The 18,658-nt window shown below is 42.3% G+C and overlaps 1 protein-coding gene across 2 annotated transcripts in view; it reads right to left on the bottom strand.

The window, feature by feature from the left end:
- The window catches only part of TET2 (tet methylcytosine dioxygenase 2), a 75,185-nt gene that overhangs the window by 48,111 nt on the left and 8,416 nt on the right, over window positions 1-18,658 (bottom strand). For both annotated transcript variants that reach the window (XM_019521920.1, XM_019521922.1), the window contains exon 2: window positions 1,476-4,908. In XM_019521920.1, the coding sequence (XP_019377465.1) occupies window positions 1,476-4,863 (3,388 nt within the window). In that variant the 5' untranslated portion in view covers window positions 4,864-4,908. The remainder of the gene's footprint in view (window positions 1-1,475; window positions 4,909-18,658) is intronic.

Here is an 18,658-nt window from a genome sequence, read left to right as displayed (position 1 = left end):
GTGTGAATATGTAAGGTAAGCATATCTACTCTGCAAGTGCTAGTGATCCAAGTTAAAAATGAAGATACAAAGTTTTGCTTTTTCAATTCCATTTCTCTTGGTTTCTCAGCAAATAGGGAGGAGGATTAAGAAAGAAGCTTCCAGTTTTCTAATCTTCAATAACTATTTGTAAAGCACCACCTCCTCTGTTTAGTCCTGGGGTGACTTAAAACATTTCAGAAGGACAAAAAGATTTATGGAGAACCACTTTAAGTAAGAAAACCAAGATTCTCATTGGGCTTTAATCAAGTAAAGTCATGAGTTTTCTGCAGACTGAAGAACTGAACATTGTGCCTCAACCCAATGTAGTAGGGAGTTGCTTCCTCAGAACTATGAGATCAAAATGTGCCTGGTAACTAAGCCCAGTCCACCATAAGAGCAACATGGGAAGTCACAGTTTCAATGGAAACAATGTATAGCAGACCACACAGAATAACACATGGGCACAACTCTTAGGGCCTTGTTATATGTTAATTTTGTGTGGCTCCTGGAGCTCTTAACTTCTGGATTGTCTGCATGTTACCACCTTTAAGGTACTTAATGCACTAGTTATGTGTCTCAACATTATGCTACTCCAGGACAGGATTATCTTTAATCCACATAACCGAGCTTCTGTTTTATTAAGGTGTGGCCACTCCCCACAAACTGAAGGTGTGACTTGCAAACTAGCACTAAGCCAATTAACATTTGCGCGGCTCACAGTGTAACGTGTAACAAGGCCCTTGCATTCCTCTATTCCACCCCTGCCTAATCCTGCTCTGAGCGAACCACTGGTCTGCCTCCAGTATATTCCTTTTGCAGCACTGTTTGGGTAATAAAGAGCCAGCATCTGCACTTCCTGTAGCACAGGGACTGCCATTCTGCTGCCCTTGACCATAGCCATTACAGGCTAATAGAAGGTAGGAAAGGAAGAAAGTTCCAGTGCAAGTCAGGCAAAATCGGAATATCCATTCTTACCCAGCTTTTACTTAACCTCCTAGTAAATTTACTGGGTATCTGAGGAAAAAATGAAGTAAGGACATCCCATTTTGGCCCACAGGTACATTTCATAATAACAGTATATCCAACCTTGACTTAAATGCTATTTTATCAAATTAGATTATGAGGACATTGCCTGCTCTTTATCAGATGTTTTCATTTTATGTCTACAGCTCAAGGAGACTGGATAAAAAGGGATACACTGGATTCTCCAATATTATATTTATACGCTACCCACAGTGGCTGTAACATGCAAAACCAGATATATAACCACTTTATAAACAATGCAGAGAAGAGGGGGTCTATTTGTAATGCCAGGACTAGTTTAGCTGGAAAGAAAAACCCAGTTTTACACTCTTACTAACTGCTGGCATTTTCAAAAAAAATAAAAAACTTTAAAGGAAAACATAGTAAGCTTGATTTAACAATGTGCTTCTAGCACATTTTTTACCACTTACCAACACAACTGCATGATGGGAAATCATATTGGGTTTTGGCAGGTGTGTCCAATAAATTTTTTACAGGAGTATCCAATAACTTGGAAGGTGAGTCTAAAAAATTGTTGAGAACAGTACCAGCTGTTCTTTTGGTTGGGGTTCTTTCGGCAGAAGGATTTGCTTGATGATCAAAGGTTGGAGTCTGACTGTCAAATTCCGCAGCGCTAGTATTTCTTGATAGGATAGTGATAGGGCCTGCTGTTTCAACCTTCACATGCTTAGGTGATTTGATAGTAAGAGCTTTGTGATCGAACAGTGATTTGACCTGAAACTGTTTTACCTGCTGTTCCATTGTCTCAATGATACTCTTTTGTTGCATATTCTCACAACCAAAGTGCTGATTCTCTTGTTTAATTGTTTTCTTCCATGTTTTGTTTTCCAGCTGTCCAGTTAATGCACGCATGCCCATGTTAGACTTTGAGCCAGCCTCAACTTTTATGGGCTTGCGTACCACACTGGGACCTAATTCAGTTTTGGGCAGCTGTTGTCCTTGCTGTTCCTGCTTTTGTAAGAGAAGCCACCGAAGAGCAGCATGCTTTTGAAAATCTTTATGGGGTTGAGGCTGAAGGTGACAACCTCTCTGCTCTTGTGAGTGTGAGGGAGTTTGCTGACTATGTGGTAAGTACCTTTGCTGAATCTGTGTGGCTTGCTGGCTAGACATACCTTGATTCAGGCCAGCACCATATCCTGGTATGTGTTGGAGTGGTAGTTGTCTAACTGAAGCCTGCTGAGTCTGTTGCTCTTGTTCTTGAATGCAATGATTCACATCTTGTTTTGGGGTCAGACTATTTGGAAAATACTGCATATGTTGCAAGTCCTGCATTTTGCTTATACTGAAGTGTTCAACATTTATGGCGTCTTCCTTTTTTGAGGTCAAGTGTACATTGTTTGGGCAAGGATGCTGCGGATTAACATTTGTTTTTAAAATCTGATCACAAAGGGAAGATTTACTGTTCACATTTTGTACCTGCTCTAATCCCAGCTGGGAGTTAGTATGTGGGAACTCAGTTGATTTGATATATTTATTCTCAGCATGAAAACATTCTTCCAGTTTAATCTGGCTAAAGGATGTTCCAACAATTTGCTGTTCGTTGTTGCTTTGGGAATGGGAAATAGTTTGAGACAGTTCTTTATTCTTCATTTGCAAGGCTTGCTGCTGCTGCTGGTTTGGAGTTAGCTGTGGACTCCGTGACAGTCGTGTGTGCTGCGTCTGTTTTTGCAGCATCTGCTTTAAAATATGTGAATGTAAGAACTGCTCATTCTCCAATGTCTGGGGATTCAAGTGCTGCTGTTTTAAGTGAGACCCCAAAGGCTGCTCAGTTTCTTCTGGTCTTGGCTGAAAATGAAGCTGTTGTGACTGGTGGTGCTGCATGTGGGATTTTGGCAGAGGATCCATCTTTGTGAGCTGTGGTTGGGGTGAGCACTTTTGGAACTGAAGTCGCTGGTCAGCCATAGGGAGAAGTTGCAGTTGTGCTGTCTCGCTTTTGTATGGAAGAGGCATTTGTTCAGGTTGGATTATTTTCTGGCTGTGGGACTGTCCTGAAGGCACTTTTAATGCATCAGGACTCCCAGTACACTGCTTTGAGTGTGCTGATTCAGGTGGATTTGACCGTAACTGAAGAACTGACCTCAACAGTGCCTCACTGGGCTTCTGTAGAGACTCTCCATGGTGAAAATGGGTGGAAATCAATTCTATCCAACCTGGTTTGGGATAATGTTTTGTCTGCTGCACAGGATCTTTCACCTGGCCCTTTTCTTTCTGAGAAGAGGGCTCAGGTTCTCTTTCTCCCAGGAAATGCTGATAGTGTTGCTGCAACTCTCCATCACTTCCACGCACTTGCAAATCTTGGACACAAGATTCAGATGTTGGCTTCATGTCTTCTGGGCACTGTTGGAATGATGCCATCATAGCAGTTGCCAGATCGCTTTCACTACCATCTTGCTGTGTCACCTGAGGCTTCTGAGGAAGCCTCTGTTGAGGGTTAGGTTGTTGCTGGGCAAGGCCAGGACTTTCTGACATCAGTCCTTCCTGCTGCCCTTTGCACTTCTCTTCCCTAGGAAGAGCTTCAGCCTTTCTATTGTCATAGGGATTATACCCTTCTGTAACCCCAATGGGTAGTGCTCTCTTCATTTCTGGATCAGGAGGAGGAGGAACAGGAAGCGGAAAAGGAGGAATAGGAGCAGGAGGAGTGAAAGAATCATTATTAAACATTGAGTTTTGTTTAAACAAAGCACCATTTTTTTCTGCTTGCTCTGGGAACCCCTCCAGGGTGTTGTCCTGAGCTTGCAGTTTACTGCTGGAACTTGGAGAGAGATCCTGGCTGGGTACCTGCCCCATATTTCCATGAACAGTCCTGTTCCGTACAGGAACCTGGGGTGTATCACAGACTGGATTTTGTTGCTGTAGCTGTAGTTCTGGTTTCTGAAGTGAATAGCTACCTGGCAATACATGTGGTTTACTGGAGTCTTCTGTATTGTAGACCTCAGCAACCACTACAGCTGGCACTTGAGGCAGCTCTGAATTTGAGGTCTGTGGGGAGGTGATCTGCCCTGAGGTATGGGATGAATGTGTTGTCTCATAGGACAACTCATTAGTAGCCTGACTGGTAATGGCATTTATTTGAGATGTATTTTTCTGCATTGCAATGGAAACATGATCTGGATAATATTGTGACAGTGTTTTCTCCAGGAGTTCATCATGCATGCTTTCCATGGAAGAGGCAGAAACTGTAGCACCATTAGGTATTGGCACTGCCTTGTTCTTAAGTAGTAAGACAATGTCCCTGTTGTGGCAATTAACGTTTTCCCTCTCCTTTTCATTCTGCTGAAGATCATGAGGATTTTCTGAACCAGCATAGCTGTATCTTGAAGACTGTATAAAATCTGAAGCTGCATTTTCTTTTTCTGTAAAACTCAAAGATTCCTTCTCACTGCAGGATTCAGAGACACTTGGTTTTTCATTGTTTTCTCCTGGCTCATCTTTTTCTCCATTTACCTCTTCATCCTGTTTAATTTTCTTGCTCTGATGAAGTCCATAAAGAGAAGGCTCGCTAAAAGTGCGTTTTATCCCACCATTTTGCATATACTTGGAATATATTCTCTTTTCCTGTAGAAGGTCAGGGCTGACTCGATTATTTGGATTTCCCTTCACATGTGGTATTCCACAGCTGCTCTTAAAAAGTAGCCACTTATGGTCCCCATTTACTTCAAGATGTGGCTTTTCTGCTAATGGACTTCCATTCTGGAACTTCACTGACAAAGGCTCCACTTGGCAAACTTGAGAAGGATGTGGTATTAGATATGGACTCAATCTATTGCCATCAACATTGCTGGTTCTATCCTGTTCCATCTGGCCTGCTCCGGGGCCATCCACAAGGCTGCCCTCTGTGCGTATCTGAAAGAGGAAAAAGGATGGAAAAGAATGTAAGTTTACTTTTGTTTACTATTGTTAAATCACTGACAGTACACACAGTATTCCACCATCTGCCATCCTAACCTGTTTACATACAGCATGCGAGGTTCACAGGGGTCTCTGGCTGTTTAAAGAAAGCCAGGGATTTCTGAGTGTTCATTAGTGTTGGGCTGTACAGAACCAAAACATCTCTTTTCATGGATTGCTATGGCATATTTCAGAGAAACATGGGGTGAAAAGAGCATGTGAAAATAAACAGTATTTTCTCATTCCCAGTTTAGCAATCAAACAGAATGATGCTTATCTTAACAATAAATCTTTCGTAACATTAACAACTCTTTTTATTTATTAAAAGAGTACTTGCTACTTGTGAGTGGTATGTCTAAATGCTTCTGTCATGATTGTTCTTCCAGGTAAGGTAGAAAATCATGCAGAAACTTTAGTTCCCAGATTTAGAGCTAATCCTGTTGTTTCATTATACTGTGCCAAGCCTCTCTTGTCTGACTTGAAGGATTATTGCCACCAAGCTTGCCAATTAGAGAAGAAAACCCCCTTCTTTTCTAAGTCTTCAGCTGTCCAACAAAAGTAATTCAAAGTTAGCGTTTCAAAGATTTTACTTTCAGCACAAGACACATATGTAAAACAAAACAGTAACTCACTATAAACCACTGAAATTGCCACTCTTTCATGTACTGAATTTGCCATAATATATTTATTTAAGGTAAAAAAATTAAGACCATGCTATATATTTGTATGGCGCCAATTGTTTTGAAACACTATTTTTTAAATATGCAGTCAATGTATTTGCCTTAGAATGATATTTTTAACTGGGCAGAAAAGCCCCAAATTTCTGTACCCTTTATTTTCAATTCTAGCTGGATGCTTTGGAAATTCTTGTCACTTGTATAATCTTTATTTATAAAAAGGTTTCTTATTGCATAAACACATTGCACAGGTATGGTAAGCTAACTCCATTCAATAACTATCTGATCCTTTTCACAGAGATCTGTAGAAGATCTAGCCCCAGTATCTTTTCCATAACTTTCTCTTCCTTGGTTTTATGATTATTAACAAACAGTGAAAGTGACAGAAGAGAGACTGACTGAGAGAGTATCTCACAGGGAAATGGAGGTAAATAACTCAAATGATAATGAACCACATAAGTATGATGTAAAAAGGCGCAGTTTCAATTCATGCAGACTTTTGCAATCTTTTCTTTTAATTTGCACAGAAAGGGGAGCATGAAGGGCTCTCCTTGTCAGTTCAGACCTGCTTGGACTACTAAGTTTCAGTATCACAAGTGGTTAAATTACCACTCTACAGAGGGGACTATTATACATGAATATTTCTCATATCGCACTAGATTTGCCTCCAATAGCACAGAACAGGGTTATTTATCCTTCCCTATTTTTTATATGATACCAAGGAATACCTAATTTATTCTATGTGCACTCCATTCCAGGATATTACTGTCTTACTAAGCTCAAGTAAGTAATGGAATTCAGAAACACACTTTAAATAAGTCCCAGGGTCATGTAAAATTACTGTAGGCAGAAGTGCTAGTGCTATGTAAGATTACTTGGAATCCCTTTCTGTTCAGAACTCTGATTTAGAAGTCAGGATGCTACAGAATTACTCTTCTTTCTAAAAGGAGTCAAGAAACAGAATTTGACCCTAACCAGAAATTCCTCCCTTTCCGTTCTGTTACCTCATACTTTTGATACTTTGGCTTCCCACTGCTCACAGAGAGAAAAGGTGAATGTGTGACCTTCTAAATCAGTTTCCCAACCTCACATAAAATGAAATGAAACACAGAAATTAACATTGTGTTGTCAAACTACTTTTTAAAATTTTTATGTAAACAATGCATCTGTCTGATGGAGCCCACTCCATGGCCATGAAAGCATATCAGCAATAGTTGGCTGAACTGTGGTTCATCACACAAAGTGTTTTCCAACAATCTAAGAATTTTCTAACAACTCTTGCTCATCTTGATGTTTCAAGAGCCTTACTATTTGCAGAGCATGTCCTTTCTCTAAACTGTGCATGCAAACCTCTTCACAAAGCATGACTATGCACTGGGAGTGAATCTCATAATCGTGTGGCACGAAAACCATTCAATTCCTTCGTTAGTAAAGACAAAGAATACATGCCTTCTTCACAGGCTTCCCAAAAGCTTTACAGTACAAGTCAACCAATCCTTTGGATTCTGATTAGCTTCAGCATAAAAGGAGATAGTGGAAGACATTCCAAAGCTGGACTTAATCATCCAGTACTTTGTAGTCTAGTGTTAGCTTACTGATTTAAAAAGTCCCACACTTCCTTTCTTTAAGATACATGTATGATTGGGAGTTACTCTGCATAAGTCTTGATTCTCTGCGTCTAAACTCAGTTGTTCACAATCTCCCTAAGTCTCATCTTATTACAAATCAAAAAAGATGCTTAACCACACTAGAAATCATTATAATTATTTGTAATATGAAGTCAGTAATAACCTTTATGATACTAGCTTAAATGTATCTCATGTGCACAGTTTAGGTGCTTCTGCAAAACAGAATTGGTTGGCACCACAAAGTCTGTGCACTCTGTTGTCTTTTTGCTACTGTTGTGGGGTGAAGCTTACTTCTTTAAAAGAAATCTGCCCCTTTTCTTAAACATAACCGTTTGTTTTTTCTATCTTCTGGTAATAATCGTATTTTAGCCAAAGCACTTAGTAGCTCCACATACTTTTCCCCAGCTATAATTTATTAGAAATTCAAGTCGCATCAGCAGCATCTGTGAAACAATTACTGCATCTAGGACTCACTCTGCAGTCTAATCCATCATAATTATGACTGGCCTCTTTGAAGATGCCATGATGCGTGACTTAAAAATAGCACATTACTGTGCAAATGGATCAGCATCTCATTCTACCAATATGCATTTAAGTTGTAATTCAGCCTACTGTCATTTGAGTTTTTGAAACACCAAGGAATGTATATGTATTTCTTGCCACATATGAGGCACAATTTGGAGAAAAGGAGTTGAAGTATGGTTTTGGATTTTTAAAGAAGCATGAGTGCCTTTTTAGAACGCTCTTGCAATCTTTATAAATATAGAAAACATATAAACGCTTTTTTGGAACAAGTAATCTGAATTTTGTTCTTTTCTTCTCTTCCTCAGTAGTTAAGTAAAAGCCCTTAGTCATATTTTATCTGGCCCCATACATGTATCTAGTGCAGTGCAGTGAGAAGAAAAAATAATGTAGCTTCACTCTGCCCTGTGTATTTCTGCAACAGTTAGCCAGGATCCCATTTAAAAAGTGAGAAGTGTTCTCTGTTAGGGTGCTCATAGGCACTCTGAGTGAACTGAAGAATAATTATAATAGTCTGTACTCTGTCAACCAGTACAGCTGAGTAGAAACAGAATGGGACAAACCATACCCTCTCTAAAGTTACTTGCTAATAGTACAACTGTTGATGGTTTATTTCTTCAGCTTATTTCTTCAACCTCCTTGGGCTGTGATCTCAATGCAGTTGTTCTGGTTAGAAGCAAAATGGGTGACGTTAGAAGAAAATTCAAGGTACTACAGAAGATGACTTCATTGTTTTAACAGATATTGTGGTCAATTCTTTATTACTGAACTGCTGCCCCAACCTTAGATTTAGGGGATGCTGGGATGCTACAAATAATCACTTTTGTATGATGAAACAGGTTGTCACTTGCAGTCATTAAATTCCCATGACACTTTCTCCAAGGAGAGTGTTCATCTAGATCAGTGGTCTCCAACCTTTTTGAGTAGGAGATCACCTATGGCATTTAAAAGCAACCCAAGATCTACCATGCACCATCACCATCTCCCCCCCATCCAGCAGATAAGTCTGTGGTGAGGGAAGGGTGGGGCCAGATGAAGGCAAAGGGAAAAAAAATTATTTGGGGATGTGCCTCCCCTTCAGATAAATCCCACCTAGCTGGGGGCCCCACACAACTTACCCCTGCTCCTGCCTTTGTGGCACTGTCCCTCACTGCAGGGGCTTCGATCTAGCCCCCAACTCTTCCCTCCCACATGGCCTGACCTGCTGGGCTGGGGTGCGCACATGTATGCATGTGGGCACTCAGCCCCCTACCCCAGCCTCAGAATGACTCTAAGAAGCTCCGAGATTTACCGGTGAATCGAGATCCACTGTTCGGTGACCACTGATCTAGATACCCTTGCTAAATTCTAGCATGGGTAATCGCATTCTGCTAGTATCAGTTAAATACAACTGTGGGTTTCATTTCCTGACTTGACTTCTTTAGTGTTTAGATAGATGTAATTTTTGCTTAAGAGAACAACCGTTGTGAATTTGCTCAAGTATATTGATCCCTCCATTTCCTTAAGAAGTACAACACAGGCCCATAAAAAATGCACTTTGTGCAACAGGCTGAGAGAGGGAACAACAGAGGGATTCTTAGTGAACTGTTTGGGGCCCCATTTTGTGATGTTTGCCAGACATTTAAGGTTGGTAAAGAAATAAGAATCTTTGGAATTGGGAAAGAAAGGCACAGCTCAGCTCTGGGAGCGAAGAAGTTGTCGAAATATATGCAATATAGTGGCTCACCATCACTCAAAAAGAGTTGGCACTAAGGGGGACTCTGCTCAATGGGCACTACTACATATCTTTTTCAGATGGGCTACACTAATTCATTCTTGTGGTATACTCCCATCCTTATCTCAGCCTTTTTTCTTGGCACCAAGAGGAAGGGATCAGGGCTGGCTCCGGCTCTCCTGATGCTGGCCTGGTACTACAGTCTCATACCAGGCCTAGTGTAAGTTCCCTGTGGAAAGAACACCCACCCATTTTTTTAAGGGCCAAAAAAAGTTCCTATCAGTATGGATGACCCACATGGGCCATGTGTCTTTTAGTCATGCTCAATGTTAGCTGCATTTAAACAACTTCATACTTGGTTTCCTTTACTGAGCTCATGCTGCATTTGGCACCAATTTAATGACAGACAATGTATCGAGTAAGAGTTCCTTGTATGCAAGTGTAAGATGGGGGATTCCCCCCAATTTCATCTTGTATTCAACTAAATATGGTAGTGTTTTTATTGTATGCACAAAATACTACAAGTATGAAAGTCATGACTGTTGGAGGCCTGATTATAGGTCAGCTCCCACGTAGAAACCAGGTGTGTAGTTTTTTACGGCTCTTTTGTAAAGAGAAAAGAAAAGGTTGATGTAGCAGGGCACCAGGGTGCCTGCTACTGGCGGTGGTAATATGGGCCGAGCTGCCAATCACTGGGGCAGCAGCTGAGAGTTGCTAAGGCAGCTGAGTGGGTCAGCTGACCGCCAGGGGCAGGGCCTGGCCTTATATAAACAGCAAGGCCGAAGCCTGGCTAGTAGTTACCATCTAGCAGCTTGAGAAGCAGGAGCTCTGCTGAGGAACAGAGCAGGGCGGTTACCACCTGGCAGCTGGAGAAGCAACAGCTCTGCTATAGAGCTGAGCAGAGCAGACCAGTGTCATTGCTTGACCGCGTGAGTGCCTGCAGAATGGCCTGGGAAGGAGAGGCCTCTGACAGGGAGGCCTGAAGGAGAGCGTGCGGCGGGGAGTTATAGCCGGTAGGCTCATTTTGTGTTACAGCCGGGTTGGCTTCAGGTTGTTAGAGCCGAGAGGCTTCGCGTGTTGTTGTTTCAAGAAGTCATTGGAGCCCCGGAGGGGGAGGCTTTTGTTACGTTATAGCCAGCTGGCTCATCGTTGTGTAAATCACCGGAGGACCGGGTGAGGCTGTAGGGGTGTGAGGAGGCCTCACAGGAGATCCCCAGTAGTCTGGGGGGGGTTTCCTGGGTGCCCTGTTCGGGCACCGAGTAGTGCCGGGGAGGCACGGCTGTTTGGCGCCGGGGTGGTGCGGTGTGTGGGGGTTGAGACCCCAGCCTGTGAGGGCGGTATTCGGCCCAGTAGGGCGAAGGATCCTGAGAAAGGTCAGGGGCCAGGCACGGCTACGGGCCACCTGAGCCCCGAGCGCAGCTGAGGGTGGGACAGAACCCAGAGAGGGTGATAGCGTGGAGAGCGCGTGTATGGGCCCGAGTGTAGGTCAGTGTACGAGGCCAGAGTAGGGCAGGCACGCGGTTAGAGGTCCGAGGCAGGGCCGGAGTGTGCGGGTGAAAGCCTGAAGAGGGTGAGTACACTAGCTGAACCCCGGAAGGGGCATAACCGGGCTTGTACAACGAGAGCACGAGAGGCGCGGACATAGGCCCGGCGAGGGCGCGGGAAGCGCGGGACAGGCCCCCGAGAGGGCGAGGGCGCGGGAAGCGCAATTAAAAGCCTGGAGTAGGGCGAGCGCGCGGGTGGAGGCCCGAGGCAGGCCGACGCGTGCAATAGAGCCCGAAGAAGGGCGAACACAGGAGTAGGCCCCAGAGAGGGGCGAGAGCTAGCAAACAGGGGCGCTAAAGCCAGGGGCGTCAGTCGCGTGAGAAGCCCGGGGTGCCAGGCAAGGCACAAGTGACCAGACAACGTCCAGAACAGCTGCAAGGCTTGGGACGTGCTAAAGCGGAGGTAGGAGGCACGCATAGCCCATAAGGCTGGGGTGCACCTGGGCACCTGTAGAGGGTAGGAGCCCGGACAACTATAACACCCAATACTAGGAGACTAAAGGCAGCCTCCCATATTAAATTATATATCATCAAAGATGTGGCGGGCGAGAATCAGAGGGTGCTGGATCTCCTAATTTGGCACGGCAGGGGGCGCTAGTGGGATCATGGCTGCTCCTAGGGCCCGCCCCATGACAGTTGACAATATGAACAATAGAGCAGTTTGCAAAGTGTCCCCCTCTTAGCTTTGCCGGTTTAAAAGGTTCTCTCACTGCAGGTGTTTTAAGGGCCTTCTAAATGAAAGATGAGTATACGTTTCATAGAAAAAAAATAAACTCTTAAACAGGCCCTAATTGTAGTAGACATATGCCTGTCTTGCATGACAGTAGAATTATTCTGAGTGAGACATCAGTTCTCTGAACATAATCCTTGCTTGAAAATAAAATGAAGCTGGAGTGACCTCTCTATGGCGCAAAAGCCTGGGCAGTGTATAGAGACACTGAGCTGTCCACACACCAGCGTCCCCCTCTCAGTCTTGCTGGGTTAAAAGGTTTTCTCCATGCAGGTACAAAGACGTTGGGGTCATAATACTGGCAACCATACGGTATGTTTCCACAAACTTTTTAAGACTGATGGCTGGTGTTACTATGATGGAATTTTAGAATGAAAAAAGGTAAGATGTGGAGATACACCAGCAACTGAAGAAGAGTTCTCCAAAGCTCGTAGGAAGGTAAGGATACCAAGCCATGTAGTTGCTTTTGAATGTCTCAGAAACAATAAGGCCTTACTTTACTTATCATAAAGGGTTACAATCCATGAGCTAAATCCTGAACTCTTTCCTCAGGTAAAAAAACTCCTCAAGTCAAAGGGAGGCCTTTACCCCCTTACAGAGGAATGAGTGAAAATTTGACTAAAGGTATGTCTACATATGGACTTTTTCCTGATTTACTTCATATGTAGGCACTTATTTTTGGAATAAGAGTGTTTACACAGAGTTAGCCAGTAATAACTCCATGTGCATGCAAGCCTTAAAGACTTTGGTTTTAAGCACTGAGGCTGTTGTAGTGGACTGTCTGCAGTTGGAAAATTCCACTTGACCTGCTGGAAATGAATTCGATATGATTCAGAAGACTGTGTCCTCCAGGACAGAGAGAATTTTCAGATTGTTTTTTATGCAACTACAACCACATTATGTAGCTGCATGTTTGCCATGGTATATAATTTTTCTCCTGCCTATTTTGAAGCAAATGCTGATTATAGTGCCTCTGGGATAACACCTATGAGCAAGCTGCAACTATCACCTCTTCAGTACCTCTAGATGTATATTTAACTTCAGCTCAATAATGGGCAATTCAGCGTATCCAACCCTGTCATTAGTGAGCCATTTGTATTTCCAGTCTAGCCAAGTGCACCAATCCTCACCTGCCAAACTTGATTGCAAGAATTCTGTGCAGAGAAAAATTCTTTGAATGTTGCCTTCTGGTTAAGTGTGAAGCACAGAAGAACTGAGTAATGCATTTATGCATCCTGGGATGAATCAAATTTTTATAAGAAACAGTGAGGGGTGCAAAGGGTAGGAATCCATTTGCAGGCAGCCAGACATGGAGACTGCAAAGCAATTTCTCAACAGACCATAAGTTGAGTGGATCCAAAGAAATGCAATACAATTGCCCTCCTGTGATCTGCCTACAAAAGCACTTTCCTTCTAGGCATATCAGGACTGGCAGGAATTTACACTCTGAAGCATGTAGTCTTACCTGCTTCCACTGAAAGTCACTATAATAAGCAAGGCAAACAACCCTGTCTGAGGGATCAGGAAATCCACATCCTAGAATTATCATTGGTAACTTCTGCGCTGCTTACATAAATATGGATATGACGTGTTATCTTAAATCAGTGCACCTATGAGGTAGAATTTGAAGCCTACAATTCAAAATTGGTCTATCATACAAAACAAGTATTGGACTTGAGCCCTCAACTGATGAGGTCTCAAAACCTCTCTGACATAGCTGCAGCCTTCTCCTTATTGCCTCCTCTGATGTCATCCAGCTTCCACACAGTTGCTGTGGCTGATGAAAATATTGAGATATCCATACAGATTTGAAGCAGGTTCCAGAAGAACAAGGCCAGGCAGATGCTCTTTTGTGCACGTGTAATTTAATTCAGGTACCCTCAACTTATAGGCAGTATATTTATTCAGTGTGCCACAAACGGCATAAAAGACTTGGATTCTCTATCACTTGAAGTCTTTAAGTTAAGATGGAATACACTTCTAAAATATATACTTTACCATAAACAGAAGTTACATGGTTACTTAGAAATTACAGGGTGGAAGCTCTATGGCCTTTGTTATACATTTATAATAGTTTCATCTGGTCTCTGGGTCTATGAATTTGCAAGGAGAGGCTAAATGTGTGTGATAGCTACAATTTGTTACTTCATTTCTAGAAGAGATAATAGTGAACATATATAAATAAAGATGAAGCAATGAAGACAGAAAGAGGAGCATGTAAACCATGATTTTTGAGGATAAGTTATTAAATTTTATCCAAACTCGATAAATTATAAATCTCTGTAATTTAACCAACGCTAAATGAAACTTGATTTATTGACAGCCCTGTTACATTGCAAGTGATTATTATTTTTATAAAATTATTTTAATTGTGAACACTTTAATTAGTTCTACTTTAGCTACCAAGACAGAGGTATGAGAAAGCAAAACAGGACTGTGGTCCATACAGTATGTAAGATGTTTCAATATTTCTTTCCTACGTTATCAAGAACACACAGCCCTGTGGTACAGTGCATGCTTTACATGTATGATGTCCTAGGAAAAACTCTCTCACTGGGAGGGTAATAAAAGCACCAGAACAGGTTACCCAGTGAGGCTGTGGAATCTCCATCCTTGGAGGTTTTCAAGAACTAACTACAGCTACACAAAGCCTTGGCTGGGATGAGCTAGTTGGGAATGGTCCTGTTTTGAGCAGGTGATTAGACTAGATGACCTCCTGATTATGTAAATTTAACTTTGGGCTTGTAGGAACACAGTAACAGCACTGACTAGCTTCCCTGTATCAAGTAAGATTTATGCAGGCATACGAGATGGAACTACATAAAAAGTTGTGTAATAAGGAACACCAAAATTAAAAAAGTGTCATTACCTCACTTGCCTGTGTTTCACAATGACAGGAATGAGTTTAGAAATAGGAGATGAGGGCAAACAAGCATTCAGCAAGAAAAGTAACACATAAAGCAGGTCTAATATGTACCCAGTCTTCAAACAAAAGAACACAAAGCAAAGTATTTTCTAATGGCATGGACTAACAGCCTGGAAATTGTGTGAAAAACTGATATTCAGGATCAGACTAGATTTAGGGCTTGCCCTTATGTGCATGATCAGATCATCTAAGATAAATCATCCTGATTTTGTGGTCTTTACTACAGGTAACCAGATCCAAGCAGGTTTTAGAAGTCTTAGGGTATGTCTATAACACAGAGCCATGTGGAGGTTCCCAAGTTCACATAGATCCTGTAGCAAATATAGTTGTTTTTTTTTAGCTCAGGCAGGGTTATGGGCTACTGCAGGAGTAGGCGACCCTTGGCATGGGTGCCAGAGGGTGGCATGTGGAGGCATTTTCATTGGTGCACACACCTGGGGCCAGTTGGCAGGGAGGTAACAGGGCTGTGCTGCCTCAACAAGGATTGGGCACCTCACAGCTCCCCTGCCATTCACCCCTGGCACCCCAACACTTTACAAGTCAAGGTTGTGTGTGTTTTTGGTACACTGACCAAAAATGCTGCTGACCCCTTTGCTGATCTAATTCCTTTCCAGCAGGTTAAGTGGAATTTTCCAACTGCAGACAGTTTACTACAACAGCTTCAGTGCTTAAACCTGAAGTCTTTCAGGCTTGCATGCACATGGAGTTATTTCTGGCTAACTCTGTGTAAATACTCTTATTCCAAAAATAAATGCCCACATGTGAAGTAAATCAGGAAAAAGTCCATATGTAGACAACCCTTTAGTCAAACTTTCACTCACTCCTCTGTAAGGAAGCAAAGGCCTGCCTTTGACTTCAGGAGTTTTTTTTGCCCGAGGAAGGAGTTCAGGATTTAGCTCATGGATTGTAACCCTTTATAGTAAGTAAAGTAAAGGACTTAGTGCTTCTGAGGTATTTGAAAACAACTCCATGGCTCAACAGCTCCATGCTCACCTTCCCAAGTCCTTTGGAGAAATCTTCTTCAGTTTCTGGTGTATTTCCACATCTTACCTTTTTTCATTCTGAAACTCCATCATAGTAAACCCTGCTTCTAAGCAGGGTTGCTTAGCCAAGGGGCAATACTGGGCTAATATGCTTCTTCTAGTATCCAGATCTCTCTAGATGTTACTGCACTGGGCTGTGTGGATCTGGGTGACAATATTCCTGCATTGAGGAGCTGGTAATTTCTAAAACCACAGACCAACTGACTTCAGATACTTTTAACTGGTATATTGTTGCCATTCTTGAACATCATCATGGTCTACAGATAACTGTGACAGATGAAGCTGTGGGGATGGAGGTCTAGAGAAAGGCTGTCCAGCATTCAAGTAGCCCAGGGCCACACACCTCGGAGACAGCACCAGTGAGGGTTGCATGCCATTCAGGCCATAAAAGGGTGAGTCATGGGCCCATAGGCCATGGATATACCCTCACTGCTGCACTCTGCATGTGCCTGGACACTCCTCTCGCTCACCCCACTTTACCATGCATCTGCATATCCCACCCTGCTGCTGCACCCCACATCCCATGCCGCATGCCACTGTCCTGAAGCAGAGGCAGGAAGCAGCAGCCAGAGGAGGGCTGCTCTGGGCTTTTCTTTAGAAGGCAAATTTATATAGCTCTGATCCCTTTTTTAACTTTGAACTTTCCAAGTGCCTAAGCAAAATTGGATTTTAGATGAAAGAAGCGTACACAAAGATGGAGGTGAAGGTGGAAGGAGTGGGGAGACTGTGGAGCATATAGAGAATGTTACAGGAATTCTGACTGCTCTGAGATGTGTGGATAATGAAGCTCTTCTCTGGATCATTGCTTTCATTCTTTTTACCTGTTTTGGGGGCTGAATCAGTCAGTCCCCTATATATATTTCCTGTTCACTGTATCATTTTAAGGCTGCAGGATTTTAATGAACTATATTTCTGTCTAATCTTGTGGATCAGTGATAAGGGACAGCTAGTACACAGTGATGTTGTTGTATATGAGCAATGAGCTGTTTTGCTTGAGGTGTTCCAAAGGGTAGGTAGTAAGGCAATCTTAATAGAAGAACTTTATTTTCTAAAAGTTGTTCAACATTACAGCTTCAGCTTAGCATCTTGGTTCAACACAGGATTCACTGCCACTTGCACCTTATACAGACATTCAGTTTCTCATAAGAGAGTCACTACTAAGGCTTCTTCTCCTAAAGTAAAAATGGTCACTGCTACTCTAGGAGAGAGCAGAACATTCCCCGTTCATAAATCTCTACAGTGCGCTTTAGGGATACACAGGCTATAACCATGCGCAGTCTGAGTCAGCCAATCACAGCGATCCAATGCACTGCTGCCATCTGTTTCCAGGAAGATTAAGGAAGCTTGCAGAGCATGCTGATGTGTACACAGTCCCTGCCCAACCTGCTGGCTGCAGTGTTGACACTGCAAGCTCTCCACGCTTCAGGGCCTCAGCTTTTGAATGTTTGTACTCATGGCTCTGAGTTTTCTAGCAGGAGAACAAACTGGGAGACGTCTTCCAGATTATTTGAATGTGTGTACACAGCCTTTGCAAGAACGGTGAGATTAAGGTAGGTGTTGGTGCAAGTCAAAGGGTAGATGTTGGTGGTAAGAGCTATACTATTTAACCAATGTAGAAGTTAGATTTTTTCATTTTTATCTAATCACAGATGGGCAGGTCCCTTATTACTTGTGTGATGAATGTTAAGACCGATTCACTCCTGCTACAATTATTGTACACTTATTTTGTCCTAAAGAAACTGAGGACCTGATACATTTTATTCCAATATATACCCAGCCTTTTTTATAAATAAAAGGTACAAATACTGCTCAGCAAAACAAAGTGGAGAAAATATGATTTTATCTTATACTGGAAGGAGTCCTATAGACTCGCTCACCAATATCCAAATACTTCGGAACAAGTAAAGCAAATGCAAGCCAAAACAACCATGGAGAATTATAGAACTGGCAAACAAAATGTACACTGTTGTAGACTTTACTGAGCTGAGATTATAAACAGGGAAACATCAGCATGGTGTGCTTGTGTAGATGTGAATTAATTTGATTAACAGATGCGAATCATTTTGATTGATGTAAAGTGTTCAATTTACATCTCTACTACAAACTTACTTGATAACACTAGCCTCAACTTCCTCCATAAGAACACACTGTAAAGTTAACAGATGAGTTCAGAGACTACAAGGCAGAATATTCCCTAGTAGAGGGCATTCAGACTTTTGTGTGTTCAAAACTGCTGGCATGAACACCTGATCTAGCCTTTTAGACTTTAATGGGCTTTGGATCCAAAGCAAGTAAAGATATCAGTATTTCTACCAGCAGGTAGAGACAGATGTAACAATTGTACAGATATCAAAGGACGCTGATAAAAGGTATTACAATGCAAGTTTTAAGTCTTCGTGATATGGTAGCAATAGAAGTCAAGGCATTTTTGCTCACTTTTATCACTATTGCCTCATGCAGACATTATAGCTAGACTGTAACAGCTGCAGCCTGCTCTCCTTCCCCTTTTAAAGAAGCTAAAATGAACATTTGTCCATATCCAGAGTGTATATATGTAAACAAATACATTTACTGCTCATTGTAATTTATGGGTTGGGGAACTCCAAATAACTCATGAAATACTAGATTTTACCCAATCTCCTCCTGTTAAACTTTTCTTCCCCTACATCTTCTCTACCTTTTGCTGAAAAGTAATACAGACACAAAGCTCCCTATTGACTACATATCCCAGGAAGCACTAAGGACTAACTTATTTCTTCCGGAGTGGACTGTAATTGATGCTTGTTAAAAACTGCCTCTACATCCTTAAAAAAGAAAAAAAAATGTTTCCCCTTGGATATCTGCCATCTGACGCAAAGAGGAAGTGTGCAGCTAAGAAACTAGAGGATGTGGATCAGAGAAGAGAATTGGGGGGGGGGGGG

The sequence above is a fragment of the Gavialis gangeticus genome, unplaced genomic scaffold (assembly GCF_001723915.1).
Source record: "Gavialis gangeticus isolate Ggan-Ray unplaced genomic scaffold, GavGan_comp1, whole genome shotgun sequence".
In the NCBI taxonomy this organism is placed as follows: Eukaryota; Metazoa; Chordata; order Crocodylia; family Gavialidae; genus Gavialis; species Gavialis gangeticus.
Note: the sequence above shows the minus strand (reverse complement) of the source record. Positions and strands in the feature narration are given on the sequence as shown.